At 34.0% G+C, this 20,261-nt stretch overlaps 1 protein-coding gene across 1 annotated transcript in view; it reads right to left on the bottom strand.

Annotated features, from left to right (window-relative positions):
• LOC140447204 (uncharacterized) overlaps nt 1-20,261 on the bottom strand; it is a 141,960-nt gene that overhangs the window by 43,055 nt on the left and 78,644 nt on the right. Inside the window, exon 3 of the mRNA XM_072539717.1 lies at nt 11,952-12,087. Within this exon, the coding sequence (XP_072395818.1) occupies nt 11,952-12,087 (136 nt within the window). The remainder of the gene's footprint in view (nt 1-11,951; nt 12,088-20,261) is intronic.

Here is a 20,261-nt window from a genome sequence, read left to right on the forward strand (position 1 = left end):
TTCATTTCCTTTATGGTTCTTAGAAAATGTCTTCTCCATATGACAATATCGCTTCTTTCTAATAAAATAGACTTTCTGGGATTCTTTTTCCAGCGGAAGCCTATTTCTTTTAAAAGTTTCCATAACGTACTTCGACTCATTTCTGGGTAATCCTTATCATCTCGAACTGAGACAAGAACTTTATCCAATGTTGGAAATTCTTGTCTAAAGAAGAATTCATGCACTTTCCGTCGAAGTCCTTCTTTAAAATGATATTCTATTTTAAATTTTGGTTTCCCTGGAGCATTACGTGGCATTTGAAAACTACCACATTTCTCTTCTTTAATAACTCTGTAAATCGTAGATTTCCCAACACCAAGTGTACTGCTAACTAACTCAACGGTCTCATCAACACTTTCACATAAACGTTGGTCTGTAAATGATTTAAAACAATTAAATATTAATGTTTTTTCATTAACTGTTAGAGGACCAATTTTTCGGCGTTTACACGGCACTTCCAAATTTTCCATAACACTAGTATACACAATAAACTGCACCTTGCAACTGAAGTACCTACTTTTAGTGAACTGTTAAGAATTTTGAATACGCCACTTGGACCTTCCTACAAAATGGAAAAACCCACTATCACATTTTCTGTGGAATAAGTTTAGAAGGTAATTATCTAGTCAATTACTGTCGTAGATTCCTGGAATTAAAAAATTAAATGTTTGATTGTTGAAACCCTTACTTCGTGGAATGCACTCATTTCAGATAAAATAAAACGTTTTATTTTATCTAAAGAATTAAACTTTATTTTGCAAATAGGCAAAGAATTAAACTTTATTTTGCAAATAGGTAGGTACTTATTAAACTTTTATTGGTTATATATAACCAATAAAATAAACATCTTACATTTCTTGCAAATTCATTAGTACCTGTTAACCTCCATCACTCCGACACTGGCAACCTTATTTAGGGATTAGTAATCCTCACAACTATTGTATTCTATTCTGCTCCAACCTTTATACCTGGTGGTCATACTCAATTTAAAATTGTTTTCCTATATACTTCTGTAAACTTGTTGACAAATATCTGTTTTTCATTGAGTCACCCGTATCAACAGTTTAGAGATTTGCATACATAATTTATTGTTTTATTACTCTCTCATACATAAAAATACACTATAGTAGTTTACGACTGTTATGATACAATTTATATAAAAAATATTTTCATCGTGAACTAGTCATATTTGTCGTGACATCGCTCACTCTTTTAAATTATCAAAGTTGAAAATTTGATCAACGTTCGCGAAAAGCCTCGCAAAAATAACATCAAAATATTTTATACGTTATAACACGCACGAGTTCTTCTGGATTCAATTTCAAGTTTCCACGTTCGCCCAAGGGAACTAAGTTCTGCCCTGGTCAAACAAGATCCAATTAGGAATAGAATATTGACTCTTCTGAAGTACCACACACTTGAGTTTGAATTCGATACCTGGAAATCGAATTATTTTCGAGTAACTTGGGAAATCTTGAATTTTCTATGCATTGGAATATTTGATAAGGACGATGTATGTGTGTCCTTGCTACTCTCTGTGCAGGGAGCACATCTCCTTATGAATTGAATATGAATGGTGTATGTTTACCTAGGGAATTATTCGAATGCGATATATGTATTACTCAAGGACAATGTACAAATTCGAGGATTTTGAAATTTAGTACAAACTGAACATTGAAGTGCACAAGAAAATATTAAATAAAACATAAAATAAAGAAATATAAAAAGCAAAACAGATTTGATTATAGAATACTCACAGTACAAATAAATTTGGAAATTTATTTACTATATTTGTATAAGTTTTTCAATAGAGATACTATAAAAATAAAACATTTCACCTCTTATAGCTGGTATTTTCTCATGTTTAAGGAAAACAAGAAGTTATTGAATGCTCAGAATGTGTTTAATAATGTAAAAACACACAAATACGAAATACTAGGTGATAAAAACGTAATGGTTTACCAAATCCTTTAAAAAAACGTTACTAAAACAACATCTATACTCGTTTTCATCGTTCTTGGCGTGTGCCTGAAATAAGCTACTACGGAATTTTTAATATTCGTCTCTCTCTGATACACAGATGCGTAATTCAATTGTGCAAGTCACGTTCGTCATGGTAAAGTGCGATGAGAAGGGAATGAAGAGACCACTCACGTCTCCCAGTATTGTAGCAATAACACCGATGCGTTTGGCCGATACGGTGTCGGTGATAAGTTCGGCCCCTTTACGAATACAGATAGCTGGCAGTGACGTATTTTTTTTAACATGTTACCCTGATCTGTGCAGGTTTGAAGTAGCTGATGAAATAGTTTTTATAAGTAAACAGTTTTTAATTAATTAATAGTTTGAGCTCTTACTGTGTGAAATTCCATTACATAAAATAATACTCTCGACATCTTAAAAATTCCAGTTTATTATAAATTAGTATTTTAAAAAAGAAAAAGAAAACAACGGACCTTTGCTTTCGTTATCGTCGGTACATGAACGAGTAGCGGACGCTTTGAAAATAAGTCTTCGCACAGTGACAAGAATAAAGAGTAAATACAAGACAGGGGCAGCTCTTACTACACCAGGAGAGTCACGTAATGTACAAAAAAAAAAGACTAATGATGTCAGCGATACTATAAAAGGAGAGATTAGAAATGTACTGTATGGCATGAAAGCAAAAAGAGAGCACGTTACAATTAAAGTTCTAAATACACAATTAAGAAACAAGCATCTCTATGACGGTCCTGATACAAGTTTGTGGCGTCTTATGAAAAATTGTGAGTTTTCATACAAACTAGAAAATAGTAGACGAGTGCTATGTAAGAAACCATGTATTGTCTCCAAACGACTGTATTTTTTGAGGCATTATATGAGAAATTTTTTAAGTCCAAGCCCACTTCAGTTTGTTTTTTTAGATGAAACATGGATATTCCTAAAAGGGGCATATAAACGTACTTGGCAAGATGACTGTGTGAAAAGCATCAGAAAAGGACACGAAAATACAGGTAAACGCTTTGTTGTTTTACATGCCGGAAGTAGGCAAGGATTTGTTAAAGAGGCTGGATGACTGTTTTTTACAAAATCGAAGAGTGCAGAATATCATGATTCTATGGATAAAGAATCTTTTAAAAAGTGGGTCTCCGAAAAGCTGATACCAATGTTGGAGGAACCATCTCTAATTATTATATATAATGCCTCATACCATAGCTCCTTAATAGAAAAGTTACCGAATGCCAGTTGGAAAAAATCTGACTTACAAGAATGGTTACGAGCGAAAAAAATAATTTTTTACGACGATTCGGGCAAGACAGGGCTATTGAGTCTTTGTCGCCAGAATAAACCACAAAATACCAGGTACGTTATAGACGAGCTACTCCAAGAACATGGGCATCAGGTTTTGAGATTGCCTCTAAAATAAAGGTACCAACGGTTATGTTCTTATTTGAAATAAAAAAAATAAGTCGGTATCTACTATTTTTTTTAATTTATTTCAGATGACACAAATTTTATACTATGAAATAATTAAATAATGTAAGATCAAACAAAGTATAACTAAGAAACACATGTTATTTACTAAAAAAAGTATTTTTATATTTACATAAATTCGCATTACAAAATATTTTTAGGTAATGGTTAATTTTTTATTATCGATTTTACTTACCTAAATACCTATTCTCCTTCTCTTGCTGGAGGTTTTAAAACATTCTTTGAATCCTTGGATTATTCATATTTAAATACAGAAGTAATGTCGCAGAAAAAGTGTATCTCCAATAATATTCTATACTAACGCACCAAAAAATTCATTTTGGAAGTTTTCACCAAGTAACGAAAAACAAATTTTATACAAGGATTTCCACAGTTTTCACTGTATTCCCTCACTCAACCGTTTTCTCCAATTTTTCCTGTTTAGCCAGTCCCCTTCCTGTAGGTTTCTTCTACTCATTGCTTCATCCACTTCATCTCTGAAAGATCTTCGGGGTCTGCCTCTCTTTCTTCTTCCTATCGGGCTCCACTCTGTTATTCTATTTATATCCACCGATTTTGGTCTGATTTCTGACATGTCCGTACCAGGTTAACCTATTCTGTTCGATGTAGTCTATTATGTCGGAGTTCATTCCCATTCTCCTCTTAATCTCCATGTTATTTTTTCTATCTCTTCTTGTTACTCTGCAGCTTCTCCATAGGAATTCTATCTCTGTTGTTATTTTGTTTTTGGTTTTCTTATTTATTTTCCAATTTTCACACCCATAAGTGAGGATACTTCTTGTCATGGTATTATATATTTTTTTCTTTGTTTTCATGCTGATCTTATCCCATAGTACCGGGTTCAATTTTCGTATACAGTCTCTTATTTATCCTAGTCTATTTTTTATATCTTCCTCCGTTGTTCCTTTGTTTGATATTATGAAACCTAAATACTTATACTTGTCTGTTGCTTTGATTTGTTTACCTTCGTCTATTTCCAGCTATTGTATTTCTATATTCTCCGTTGTTAGGTATTCAGTTTTCTTTAGGTTTATTTCCATCCCATTCTTTGTATATTCCTGCTCCAGTTTTGTCATCATAAAACTGAGGTCATCCTCGTCTTGTGCGATCACTATTTGGTCGTCGGCAAAACTTAGCGTATATAGATATTCGTTCCTTAATGGTATACCCATTCCTTCGCACTTTCTTTTCCATGGTTTCAGGGTTTTTTCCAGGAATATTTTGAACAGGGTAGGGGATGTAGAGCAACCCTGTAGTAGTCCCTTTGTCATTTTAAATGGACTGCATATCTATTGTCCGTTTTGATAGCTACTTCGTTATTCTTGTAGAGTGCTTTTACCGCGTTTATTAATCTTCGTGGAACTTCGATGTCTTCCATTGCTTCCCATAGCTTGGTTCTAGGTATTGAGTCATATGCCCTTTTAATATTAACAAAAGCCAGATGGACGGATCTATTTTTGGCCATTCTTTTTTCTATTAGTTGTTCGACCGTGTAAATGTGATCTAAGCATGCTTTCCCCGCTGTGAAACCTGCCTGGTCTTCTCCGATTTTATCTTGTATATATATTTCTAATTTTTCCTTTATGGTCTTTCCATACAGTCTGCCTATAGACGATATAATGCTGATTCCCAGATAGTTTTCGCAGTTTTTTCTATTTCCTTTCTTGTATATTGATGCCATATATGCTTGGGTCCATTCTGACGGTAAGTCTATTCAGTGCTTTCTCAAACATTTTATGTATCATACGGAATAACTTTTCCGATCCCTTTTTTATCAATTCATTTGTTATTCAGCCGGGTCCTTCTGCTTTTTTGTTCTTTAGAGTTTTGATCGTTCTTTTTACCTCAGCTAGGCTTAATTCGATTTCGTCATGTGTGTAGATTTCTATTCCGTCTATTTCTGATTCTTTGAATTTGGGGCGGTCTTCGGTTAGCAATTTTTTATAGTATTCTTGCCATTCGTTTTCTTTAATTAAACCGATCTTGATTTTCTCTGTCTTATTTCTTTGTAACGACTTTAAGATGCGCCATGACTCTAAATTTCTCGTTTCTCCTATGTGCTGTTCTATCTCTGTGCATGTTTTTTCCCATCTTTCATGAATGAATGTTTGTATTTTGAGAACGATTTTCGAAGTGGAAATTGAAACGTCAATAAACTTATTTTATCCTTCAATAGTGGATTTTTTCCAATAAAATAGTATCTACTTTAAAATGCCACAAGGAAATAGCTTCAGAACAATATTATTCTTTAAATTAAAAACTAGCTAATAAAAGTTTTTGAAAGTATAAAGCGCTGTCAAACATTTTGTCGAAAAATAAACACCCAATATAAACAATATCAAATTCGACCCCAACCCGATTCCAAATTCATAATGGCAGATGATTTATTAGTTTCGCATACAATTGGCAATATAAATTACGCTCGATATCCGAAAATAAATTGTTCTTTCCCTCCTCTGTCAAGCTTTATTATCATTTTTCCGCTAGTGTGCTGCTTATTCCGACTCACGCAAATACTACACTTGCTGCAAAACATTTACAGCTTCATAAATTTACTCATTACACAAGAGAACGGAATTAAGTTCTTACTTACTTAAATTTAGAGATATAATGATATAGGTAGCTGTCAGAAATAATTAATTAATGTCGTAAATTACCCAAACTTGTAAAGGATGATACCTACGGTTGGAATATTAACGAATGGTGGTAATAAACTGCTGTTGAGCTTGCACTGCTACACTATGGAACATTACGAATTTCTAATATTGGATAAAAGCACTAATTGCCTGAATAATAAATTTTAAAGATATATATATATATATATATATATATATATATATATATATATATATATATATATATATATATATATATATATATATATATATCTTAATATATATAAATCTCGTGTCACAATGTTTGTCTTCAATGGACTCCTAAACCAATTAACCGATTATAATAAAATTCGCACACCATGTGCAGTTCGATCCAACTTGAGAGATAGGATAGTTTAAATCTCAAATTATAGTCGCAATTTTAATTTATTGCTAATTATTTGTCTGTTATTATTTGACAGTCACAATTATCTGTTAACTCCAAATGATTCTAACAGATGTCGATACCTTTCGACTGGGTTGAGTAAGTAATCAATAGATGGCGCTGCTATGGTAAATCTACGAACGTGTCATATAAGATATAAGATACATTTTAATAGCATAATTACCACGTGTTGTTGACGCTATAAAATTAATTAAATTTATTTTGTAGTGAACGAAGCCGGCCACGTGTTACTTAGACTGAAGTATAATTTAAATATGTACATGTCAGTATTATCACATAATTATAAAAGTTAATTAGATTTTCATTATCATAGATCATTTAGAATGATTTTCAATTTTTCTTTTCTCATATTTAAACGATTAAATTATTATTTTCAGTCAAATGCCACCGAAAAAATCTAACCTCAACAACGCGAGCAGCAAAGGGTCACGACGCAAACGGGTTGAAAGAGCTCAGCAATTACCAGAACAAATCGAAACAAGAAATGCAGTTCAAAGAATCAGGACTGCAGAAAGTCGTGCACAAGAATCTCAAGAACAGCGTGACGAACGTCTGCAACAGAATATTACGAGAACAAGAGTGGCACGAGAACGAAACATAGCTACAGTACGAGTACTAGATCGACAAAGGCAACGGATCAGCCGCTCATTAACACGTGCATCATTCGTTCGGCTTGCCTTTGAATATGCACCAGATGTTAACTACTCAGCGCATTCAAAAATTGCTATCGGTGGAATGGATAAAGTATGTCAATATTGTCAGGCATTGAAATTTCGGAATGAAGCAGCCGGCATGTGCTGCGCATCAGGAAAAGTTGTGCTGTCACCTCTACCCGCTCCGCCGGAGCCTTTAATATCCCTTCTTACTGGCAATTCAGATGATTCCAAATTATTTTTGCGTAAGATACGCAAATTTAATTCTTGCTTCCAAATAACGTCATTTGGGGCAACTAAAATTTGCGATCGTGCATCCGATGTGGGAAACCGTCGAATCTATTTGTGTTAGCTAAAGACAGGTTAACCAAAAACATTGTGCACCGATTGGTGTTAAATTAAATTGAAATTGAAAGTATTTATAATTCAAAAAAATAGATATTAATGTTTAAAAGTTTAAGACTGTCTGCCTTGCCTACCTCATTCATGAGTTCAAGCTTCACATGTTATTTACTGTATTATACTGTAATACACTTATATTTGTTATAAAATTAAATGGAAATAATAAATCTGATAAATTTTTATTTTGTACCTATTGATTTCTGCTTAATATCAAGTGTAAGAACATTTTAATTAATTGTGTTCAACGTACTTCCCCTTCAAATCTCAATCCAGTGAATTTGTATACCAACATCAACATTTTCGTCTTTGTTCGTAAATAATTTCATTGTACTAAACGGTTATAGTAGTAGAAAGTCAAATAAGGAGATCACCATATTTTTTTACAAATACCATCTGTGTGAAAAAGCATAGTGGACTCCGTGACTGATGTTCTCTTATTGTTCCTCTTAGATTGTTTACTATAATGTAATATAACAAAAACTTTAGCCACAGCAACGCGTGGCCGGGACAGCTAGTAGATATATATATATATATATATATATATATATATATATATATATATATATATATATATATATATCTTTAAAATTTATGTTTTTATTTATGGTTTGAGCTCAATAGGCCTACAAGTTTTATATATTTTTGTTTGTAAATAAAGGAGTCGGATGGTCTTTTGATCTTTCCCAACTGCGACCTAAAAGATTTTGTGTCCCTTATACACTACATCGAGGGTAGCTACAGTACATCCTTTGGAGTCCCTTGGATTCTATTGGATAGTCCTTTTAGGGAAAGTAAATCAATCCTTGTCCTCCGCAGATTCCAGGAGCTTCTTGACCCGGAAAGCTAGCATCTGTTAAGGGTCCCTTGTCCAGGGTCAGGGATGAAGTCCATAACGGCATCCAAGGCATTGAAGAATATTTTCGGTACGGCGAAGATGGCGGAGGTGGCAACCCCTTATTTTAGGGATAGTATAAGATCACAAACCTAGAAGTGTCTGACCCGGAGCGGGCGGCTTCAAACAGCGTCGGTACTCTTAATAAGCAGCTGAATTAAAAACTTACCAACGCGCCTTGCCTTGGTGTTTTAAGGCAAATACCTCCTAACAAAATGTCAGATTTTAAAACAAAAATGGATGTACCACAGGTGAGTATAGCTAGAAATCGAAAGTCTTACACTGCTTTATCAGTCTGTCCCAAGTATTCTAGGGGGGAGGTACAAAAAACGGACGACGCGAAAGACGGACAAACCGTTAACACTCTTTATCTGTACCCACAATACCAAAAGAACAATATTATCTGAAAAAAAAGGTAACCGAAATGGCAATCGAGATGTCAAAAGTAAAATGGGATATCATAGAAGTCAGTGAAGTAAGGCGACATGCAGAAAACTTGACAACACTAAAATCAGGGCATATATTTTACAGTATAGATAGTGAAACCGAATCATTCAGGGGAGTCGGTTTCTTTATACACTAAAGACTTGCAGAGAACATAATAATAACAAAAAGCATATCCACAAGAGTAGCCTATTCAATCCTAAAGCTAAACCGTAGGTATAAAATAAAGATTATTCAAGTATATGCTCCAATAACGGACATAGTGGTGCTTTGTGCCCTCCAAATAAATTGGCAGGACTCTGGTCTACCTGGCCTTTCGGCATACGAGCGTTTGCGACTCCACTGCCCCTACGAGTCCAACACCAAAATGAAGGTGGCACGTTGCATAAGCATCAGCTATGTACCTGTGTTGCGATTACCTCACCTATCCGTTTTCCCATCCCACGGGCGGACAGGTGACGCAGGCAGAGGAATTTCTACCTTGCTCGTAGACAGGTCGCCGCCGAGGATCTCTCCTCTACCACTCTTAAATCTCCAGGCGGGTAAGTGCCGAGACACCGACACCATGATTGGTGGTGTAAGGCCAAAAGAGGTGTGTATGGGCCCAGATCGTTCAACCTTGCCTGGTTCTCTTGGAATAAGAGTATAGTAGTCCCCGAGAGTCTCGTCTCGGATACTAGGAATGTAGACCAGTAACCGTGACGCATAAACGTCTCAAGTCGTTTCTATAGACCCGACACCTCAAGCAACGGCTTTCCACCTCCCAATTCCTACCCATTAGTCGCCTCTTAGGACAGGCAGGGCCTTCTTACCTCGGCCGATGCTACTAGCATCGCATCGCATCGCACTAAATCGCGTGCTATTTGAACAAGGCGCTTAAGATACAAGTGTTTGATATAATCGCATAGCAAAGCATCGCATCACTGATCGCGCCATAGCAGTCTGTGTGAATGTACACTTAAGAAAATTTAAGAACAAAAAGGTCCAGCGAACTATAAAAGAGAATAAAAGTCTGAAAGTCCTGAGAAGACGGCTAAGCAATGGAAAATGTCAAACACAAAAACTAAAGAACAAGAAAGAACTCCCCATATCAAATAAAAAAGAATTGCTACACATAGTTAAAGACTTCTATTAAGAACTATATACAAGTCAAAGAGAAGACCAAACGAACTTGAATGCCGCCGCATCACGCAAAATCATCAACCAGGGTTCAGAGCTCATGCCAGAGATCACACTCAGCAAAATCCAAGACGCAATGAAAAAAAAAGGAGATGAAGTCGTAGTAAAAGCTATAAAGATGGGCGGACGTGCCCTTCTCAACCAAATAAAAATTGAATGTTTATGTAATTCTTTGTTTCTTAGTAACTCTAGTATTTTGCCTGGTATTGAATCAATGCCTGTGGATTTATTTTTCTTTATCGATTTAATTGCATTTTTGACTTTAGCGAGTAAGACAGAAGGTTCTCTAGGGTAGTCAGAGGGTCACTGATTTTCTGCTGGTACCTCGTTATTTTTATATAACTCATCACAGTAGATTCGCCATGTTTCCAATATGTCGTCAGTATCGGTCTATAGGTTACGTGCCTCATCTATTACAGATCACGTTTGAGATTTAAATTCCCTGTTAAAGAGTTTGATCTTTTTCTTTTTTTTTATTTCAATTAACGTGTCTCGACTACGAGGTCATTGACACGATGACAGTATAATACAATATAAGGTATATACAGTTTTACATTGACAAAGTACATAAAACACAATACTTATTTTTTACAAATTTAACCGTTACACATAATTATTAAAATTTAGAGTTTACTAATCACTTGAATGTCTTTTAAATATTTAAACAGGTTTACAAATTTCTGAGTTTCACTTAACATTTCTTTAATATTATCTCCCAACTGGTGTTGTTTTCTTTTAGCAGAAAGATGCAGGCATTCTTTAAGGAAATGTCTGACTGTTAAAGGACTGCTGAAATGTCCGCATCCAGGTGGATCGGTAGATGCCATTAGAAAGCCATGTGTAAGACGAGTGTGTCCAAGTCTTAATCTTCTTAGAATAACCTTGTGTTTTATGGGCATAGGTGGTAGCTCTAAGGAAGGTATAACTGGTTGCCATTTGTCATATAAACGCTTTTTAAACAATTTTTTAATATCATTATGCACCTGTATATTTAATATAGGTATATCCAAAGTAGAAGCTTCTTTTGCGGCTACATCTGCAACCTCATTTCCTACAACTCCTACATGTGAAGGTACCCAGACAATAGTGACAATTACTCTATGACCCGTAAGTTTATTATATATGTCAGTTATTAAATTTACCAGAGGATGATCTGAGAACATGTTTTTAGTTACTTGTATTAATGATAAGTAGTCTACAATACGGTCAGTTGGTTTCAACATACGAAAAGCCTCGACGATACCGTATAGTTCTGCAGTGTATACACTGATTTGATATATTTTTGTATACAGAGTTTGATCTGAAATAAATCTCTCAATTCATTTCCACAACCATGTTCCTCTATATATATATATATATATATATATATATATATATATATATATATATATATATATATATCTGCATATTTGAGAGATGTAATTAGCTTTGTGTTTGCAGCACGGTTTTCTGATTTTTTTCGATAACGCTCTGTATTCATCGTTTGTTCCGTATTGAGTTTTATGTCCTTTTCTAAGTTGAATTACACGTTACTTAAACTTAATATAAGAAGAAGTAGCTATTAAAACACTTAATAAGAAATAATAAGAAAAATATGTGTATAAAACCGAACAGGTTATTTATATTTTGGTCTATTTCGATAATCTTAATAATTTCGATGTATTTAATTGGAAAAGTGGAAAGGAACTCATGGATTTCCTCTTTAAATATAAGTAAAAGTTATACACAACCATAAATATATTGTGATTTTTAGAAATATTACCATAATTATTACGTTTTATAGTTACAGCAAATTGAGATAGACTTACCCACTACTAGCATAGCTTTTGTGTCAGCTCCAGTGGTGAGGTGTGTGGCGTCAGTGGTTACTTCGCACATGAAGTTTCCTGACAAATTAAAATCGATATCTCGAAGAACAACTTGCGTTGAATTTGATGCTTCCCTCTGAAAATAAAAATATTAAAAATTAAATATATTTCAACTTAGTTAATAGTAATCAAAAGTAAGCATATTGGCACCAAATGGCAACAAATAGAGTACACATAATCCGAAGATATACTAATCTTACGGGGAGTGCGACAAGGATGCGTCTCAGAACAGCATTAGATGGGGTTCAAGGTGAAATAAAGATTAACGGAACCAGCAAAAACAACATCAGGTACGCTGATGATACTGTTCTAATAGCAATTGTATACATGGAAATCTCCCGGTGACACAACGAATAGAATAATCCGAAATCAAATTGACTTTGTCCTCATTAGACAAAGATTTCGTAATTCTATACTGTCTGCTAAAACTTACCCTGGAGCAGACATCGGTCCAGACCATAACCCCATAGTAGTCACATTACGAACCAAATAGGAACTGGTTAAAAAACCCACACAAAGTAGAATTGATATTAAGAGATTTAGGGAACCACAAACAATGGAACAAACTATAAAAACTCTTACTGAAAATCGACGTAATACCCAAGAACTGAACAAGAGTTGTTATAACATTGGTCAGAAATGGGAAAATATAAAAGTAGCAATGATTAAAACAGCAAATGAAAACTCAAAACCAAAGAAAAGAAAACATAAAGACTGGATGATTGAAGAAATACTACTATTAATGAATGAAAGAAAATCGTTCAAAACAAAATATCCAAATCAGGAGATTGGAATACTTGGGACATATCATGAGAGGTGAAAAATACGAACTACTAAGAAATATAATGCAGGGTAAAATCAAAGGCAGAAGAAGCGTAGGAAGACGTAAAATCTCGTGGCTACGCAATCTCCGTGAATGGTTTGGATGCAGTTCAATTGAACTATTCAGGCGCGTAACCAACAAAATTATAATTGCCAGAATGATTTCCAATCTTCGATAGGAGCGGAACTTGAAGAAGAAGTTATGGTGAAAGTACACAGCCTGTTTAATACCATTTTTGTGTCTGTCAAGTCCTTTTCGCTTTAGACATCATATGAGAAGGCTATGTTTTACTTTGTCGAAAGCTTTCTCATAGTCTATAAATGCGACGAGAAGATCTTTTTGTTGGTCTCGATATTTTTGAGCAAGATTTGTAAAACAATAGAGAGTTTCTACTGTTCCGAAGCCATTACGAAAACCAAACTCTAACTGTGTAACTAAAGTATATCATTAGATGTCACTCAAAACCGTAGTTTTGTATGAATATTAAAACAAAAGCAGCTCCAACTCATAAAGTATATGTCTAAATTAACTTCTTTACATGGAGCACACTGATATACGACTTAATTTTTTATCCCTTGTAATTCATCACACAAATCCGGTTTTTTTAATTAAGCTTTTAACCAAATTCATTTTATCGCACAAAGTACGATTTAATTAAACGTATCTCAACTTCTCAAACAACTCAAACTCAACAAACAAGCATGTAAATACAGTAGCGCAGTAGACGGAAAGAACAGGGATGTGTTGGGTTGTCTAACGTAATTAACTTGCTGTATTAATCGATTTAAATTATTATGATGAGCTGTACTAAAAAAGTAAACCAATAAAGGCATTTTTTGTATGATTTATTACCTACTCAATTCTTTTTTAAATTTTTTTTTTAACCCTAGATTACCAGACATTCGTAAATTTTACGATCCGCATACTATACTACTTTAACCCTACGTTGGTAGCGTATAGTGTACTAACGTTGTTGGTCGCGTGGACTACAATCGTAATCCATTTTGTTTCAAACGTAAGATTTTTTTAAGTAAAAATCTTTTCGGTAAGATAGTTTCGAAACAAATTCAGATTTCTGCTTTAATCTGAACCTTCTAAAATTGCAAGGTATAACAGACGTTGATAAAGATGTTAATAGAGACATGGGGAATCTAAAATTTGCATTCCACGACATGTCTATCAACTAAGCAGAAATCCTTAACGAATTTGTTTCTTGTACTCATACAGAGTAGATCCGAATAAAACGAAAAAGACAGCAAAGATTTGATTTCACGCACAAAGCGTCTATGTATCTGTTGATACGTATTTCGACTTAATAAGTCTCATCAGAACGGTTATTCATAGGCGTTCTCAACGTGAAAAATAAATCTTTTCTGTCTTTTAAGAAGCAACAATAAAATGACTTCGTTATGGACGCAATAGCGACATCTGATAGAAAAATCGGTAAGATAGTTTCGAAACAAATTCAGATTTCTGCTTTAATCTGAACCTTCTAAAATTGCAAGGTATAACAGACGTTGATAAAGATATTAATAGAGACATGGGGAATCTAGCAGAAATCCTTAACGAATTTAGTATTGAACGATAAATTTGATCTATTATCGACAGCTACTCAACAGGATAGACTCCCCACTACGCTAGTTCAACGGTCACTATGAAAACAAGCAGCATGGGCGCCCATATATCAAAATCCGGGGGGGGGGGGGGCAAGTCAACTCAAATTATTATTTTGATCCATACAACTTAATAAAAACTAAAATAGCCGATTGCAAAAAAAATGCAAACATATAAACATGATTTACAAACAGTAAAGAAATACCAGAAAAGTAAAAGTAATCTTAAACAAAAAATTATTAACAACATATTTTATGTAATAACAAATACAATATTTGTATTATACATACAAATTTTATTATACAAAATTTTTTATGTAGAAATAAAAAAATCAATTTTAAGCAAGGATGTTAAAAAATAGTAATAAAAAAAGCAGGTACTCTGAGATACGAAATGCAACACAAGCAATAGTGTAGTTTAAACAATATGTAAGTAACATAATATCTGAATTAAAAAATTTCTTTTACTAGGAAATTAAAACAAATATTCAAAACTGTACTACGTTGAAAGGGTTAGGGTAGGGTGTACACCCTTCTACTACCATGCTTAGCCGAAATTGCATAAATAGTTAAATGTGTGCAATCTTCAAATACTTCGCTGGGTGCCAACTTATTTGTATTTGACATTAAAAATTTGTACTATGTTGTAAACAATTGAAGAAATTTAATTAAAAATTTATTTGTTATAATTTATTATAAAAAAATTAACATTTTTTTTCAGTTAGTATTGTACGTATTATAATTTATTGAAACGAATAATTTCCCAATAGAATCTAAAATGGTAAAATATTAAACCCAACAAAACGTAAAAAGTAAACTTGATATTGAAGGCTAGTGCTCTGTATCTTGTGAAAATAAAAACTGAAGGTTTCTGGAATTTTGTCCAAACTCATCTATTACTTTTTTAATAAAATTATTTCGATTGTTTTCTATTTTATTTCTATGAACGCTCATCATACATAGTCCATCTAATCTTTGTTCACTTATAGTGGACCTAATCCAGGTTTTAACCCTTCAAAGAGTTGAAAATGATCTTTCAATCGTGCATGTAGTGGGAGGAAGGCACAGAGAAATTTCTATAGCTTGGGCTATAGCTGGGTAAAATAGGCAATGGTCTAGTAGCTCTATCATTGAAATATCTTCTACATCTAAATTGGTTTGATTTTTCCAATAACAGAGCCGCAATGATGCCTGTTCTTTTAGATTAGTAATTTTGTATAAATTATTTATGATTTCTATTATTTTGGCGATGTCTTCTTCAGTTAATTTTATTATGTTTCTGGGATGCAAGTTATACAATAACATACCAGGATTATTGTCTTCTGAAAATCTGACACCAAGAGAACTAATTAAAGAATCTAGGTACGGAATAAATAATGACACTCTAAAAAAGTCTTCAGCGGAATTAACCGCATGGTTTGACCGTTGTGTTTGCTTTCTAGGAGCCATTTGTGGTTTTTCAAGGGTAATACTTAGAGATTCGGCATCATTTGTACTCTTTTCAAAAATTGTTTTAAAAGTTGTTTCCGCTTCTTGTCTGTGCTTTGTTATCATATCAAGAAATAACTGTATATGATTTTTAACTGCCAGCATATCTATTGATTTAGTTTGTAAAATGTTTACTATGGGTTCTAAGAAAGAAGAATATTTGGAAATCAAATTTAGGGAAATTATAAAAGTGGAATCAGATGTGGCACATGAAAGCTGCTGTGCTCTTGATCTTGTTGAGCAATTAAATTTGTTATCTGCTATTATTGTTTCTAAAACATTTTTGATTTCAATAAAATTTTCTGAAAATATTCGAATAGATTTGTATTTTGATGACCAGCGAGTTTCGGATAACAAAGGCATGTTTGGTGCTAATCGCCGTCTCAAAGTACTATCACGAAAAAATTTGATGACATCTTTAATAATTCCCACACAATTCTGAATTTCTCTAACAGTATTTAAATCATTAACAACCAGATTTAATTTGTGTGAGGCACAATGAAAAATTAATGCTTTGCGATGTTTTTCTCTAATTATTTTTTGAACACCACCCTCTTGACCAGCCATAGTCGCGCATCAATCAAATCCCAACCCCACCAATTTTTTCACATTTAAATCAATTTTTGAAAGAAATGTTAAAATTTCAAGTGCTATTGATTTAGCATTTAATTCATTTAATGGTACGAAACCCAAAAAATCTTCATGAATTATATTTCCGTTAACTGTTTGTTTTTCAACATATCTCACCCCAATAGATAGTTGTTCGACTCCAGATATATCTGCAGTCTACCATCTATATATATATATATATATATATATATATATATATATATATATATATATATATATATATTATGGTAGGTAGCTACATTCGAGGCATTGTTAAGGAAGTACCTACCGCATTTCTCGGTATTTTGCTAGATTAGTTTCCGGTTGTTTGCTGTTTTGAGGTATTGTTGCAAGTTTCTCGCCACAATATGCGTAAATAATGTATTTTTTTTAAATATACTTACATACATACTGATTTTTTAAATAATATTACTAATGATAAGGGGGGGGCAACTGCCCCCTCTTGCCCCCCCTATGGGCGCCCATGAAAACAAGCGTAGACTACGATTATAATCCACGCGACCAACCGAGGGTTAAGTATTTTCGGCTACTTACGGTCACCGCATTAGTCGTTAGCTAGATAGTGTCGTCTGTAGTGTGAGGAGTACGGCAAGGAGACACAATCTCTCCAAAGTTATTTACGACGCTTTTAGAACATACTTGTTGAAAGGCACATCTGAACGAGCATGGTATCAACGTATATGGAGAGAAGCTCAGTCATTTGAGAATAGCAGATGGCATCGTCAATATAGCCGATCGTACGGATGATGCAATAATAATGTTTGAAAAATTATATCACGCTTTCTTGGAGGTTGGACTTAAGATTAATATGAACATGGCGCAAATAATGACTAATCTGGTGCTAAATCGAAATATTTTATCGGGCAGAGGATGCTTATCAAATAAAAGGACTGACGGCTTGAAGCGTGTTAGCAATATCTGGATAAGCCGCACAAGACAGAGACAGATGAAAAGAGCTGAGGGAAACCTATGTCCAGCAGTGGACACATACAGGTTGATGATGATAAATAGCATAAAATGTAGTTTTTCAAAATACCCTTCTCACTTAAACTTGTTATTTTATTTATTTTTATAAAATGCATGTCAATCAATGAAGAACATTAGTTCGAATTTTCAACCTAAAAAATATAAATTTTATACCCTTCATTAAATTTAGGACTTTTGTCAAAAGTTGAATATGTCAGCGTACAGCACTGTATATCAATCACCTATATAGAACCAAATACCTGTGTGATTAAGACAGGCTTAGTATATTATATACGCTGGAGTAATATAGATAGGATTGGATATTATAATTAGCATCCTGGAATAATTATTTGGGATGCAATAAATAGAAAAGTTGCAATACATAAACGGTTTGCAATTACTTATCTAATACCTAATCATATAGTTATACTTATATATTGTATTTATCTATTTCCCATCTAAAGTTAAATATTCCTAAAAATATGTATAAACGGTTTATTTTTGGTATGGTATCTATACTAAGTGGCTTGTTAAGGTTATAAGGTATTATATTTATTTTGTTTCTTATTCTCCAAATGTGAAAACATAAAAGATTTGTTTACGGATTATCGTCATATTCCTACGAACACTCTTGATCTGAATGGACCAAAAATATTGAAAAGTGAGGTGATAAAAGCTATAGATCAAACGAAAGATGGGAAAGTAACAGGATGCGATGAAATACCAGTTAAATTTTTAAAAGTTTTTAACGAGAACAACCTGAATGTAGTATTAGAACTGTTTAAAAAGATATACGATACTGGTCAAATTCCATCGGACTGGTTGAAATCTACATTTATGCCCCTTCCCAAGAAATCGAATTCTAAGACGTGTAGTGAATATCGCCTTATAAGTTTAATGAGTCACATCCTTAAAGTATTCTTGCGTATTATCCATTCCAGAATACGAGCAAAATTAGAACACAGCATAAGTAAAACACAGTTTGGTTTTAGATGCGGTTTTGGAACTCGAGAGCCGCTCTTTGCAATACAAGTCTTGATTCAAAAATGTCTGGATCAACAGAGAGATGTTAACGCCTGTTTTATCGACTATGAGAAAGCATTCGATACTATCAAACATGACAAACTCATAGAACTATTACATCTTACAGGACTTGACACTAAAGACATCCAGATTATAAAAAATCTATATTGGAATCAAACAGCCCACATAAAGAATGGACATATGGTGAGTGAAAACGTAACCATTTCAAGAGGGGTTAGACAGGGCTGTATTCTTTCGCTACTGCTTTTCAACCTGTACACGGAACAAATATTTCTAGCGGCACTGGAAGTGTACAACGAGGGCATCAAGATTAATGGCGTACCAATAAGTAATTTTCGATATGCAGATGATACTGTTATACTGACCGATAATATCGAAGATTTACAGATGATGTTAAATAGAGTAAATAAAATTGGCAACCAATTTGGACTGAAGATCAATAGAAAGAAAACTAAATTTATGGTGATCAGTAAAAAGAACATTCAACATATCGACCTGAATATTGAAGCCGAACGTATTGAAAGAGTACATCGATTTAAATATCTGGGATATACAGTAAATGATAAGTGGGACCCTGATGTAGAGATTAAAATCCGAATTGAAATAGCAAAATCCAAATTCATCAAATAGAGTAAGCTCTTAAGCAACCGCCACCTAAGCGTTAACCTCCGATGTCGCGCCACGAAATGCTACGTACTTTCTACGCTACTTTACGGAGTTGAAGGGTGGATGTTAACAGCAGCAACTATAAAGAAGTTAGCGGCTCTAGAAATGTGGCTGTATCGACGCATACTGAGAATACCTTGGACAGACAGAGTGACCAACACAGAGGTATTAAGACGAATGGGTAAAGAGATGGAATTGTTAACAACTGTTAAAAGGAGGAAAGCGTCATACCTGGGCCATGTGTTCCGTAATGTTAAGTACAGTCTGCTACAGCTTATCGTGGAAGGTAGAAGAGGTTTGGGTAGAAAGAAGAAATCCTGGCTGAGAAATTTGAGAGAATGGTTTCAAATACCAGAAGCCGCGAACATAATACATGCGGCACAAAACAGAGAAACCTATCGTTTGATGGTCGCCAACCTTCGGTAGAAGACGGCACATAAAAAAGAATTCTCCAAACAATTTATTAGCGCGTAAAGGAAAAGGGCGAAACTCAAGTTTCCAGCGACTTGCTAAAGCTAGAACTTATTAAACTTCATTATTTGTAGCATTTATGTTTCACCAGACAAAACTCTAAGTAAACCCAAATTACTTAATCTTCTCCAATAAATTCCCTCACCTTGAATAATCATAGAAGATTTTAATGTCCATAACATTCCATGGGAATCAAATAAAATAACATTGAGGGAAAATATGTTAGAAAACGTTTTTAATACTAAGAACCTAGGACTACTCAACGACGGCTCTTCAATAAGATTCATTATGGCTACGGAATATCTTTCGCCATCGATCTCTCCATATGAGAACTCTCATTGCTCACTCAAGTCGATTAGACACAACTAAAAGCTTTATATAGTAGTGATCACTTCCCAATGTCAACAAAATATCATCATCATCATCCAGCCTCAAGAGTCCACTGCTGAACATAGGCCTCTTCCTCATGTTTCCAACCCCGTCTATCTTGCGCCGCTCTCATCCAGTTTTTATTGAGTCTTCTTAAATCGTCAGTCCATCTTGTAGGTG

The sequence above is a fragment of the Diabrotica undecimpunctata genome, chromosome 8 (assembly GCF_040954645.1).
Source record: "Diabrotica undecimpunctata isolate CICGRU chromosome 8, icDiaUnde3, whole genome shotgun sequence".
NCBI lineage: Eukaryota > Metazoa > Arthropoda > Insecta > Coleoptera > Chrysomelidae > Diabrotica > Diabrotica undecimpunctata.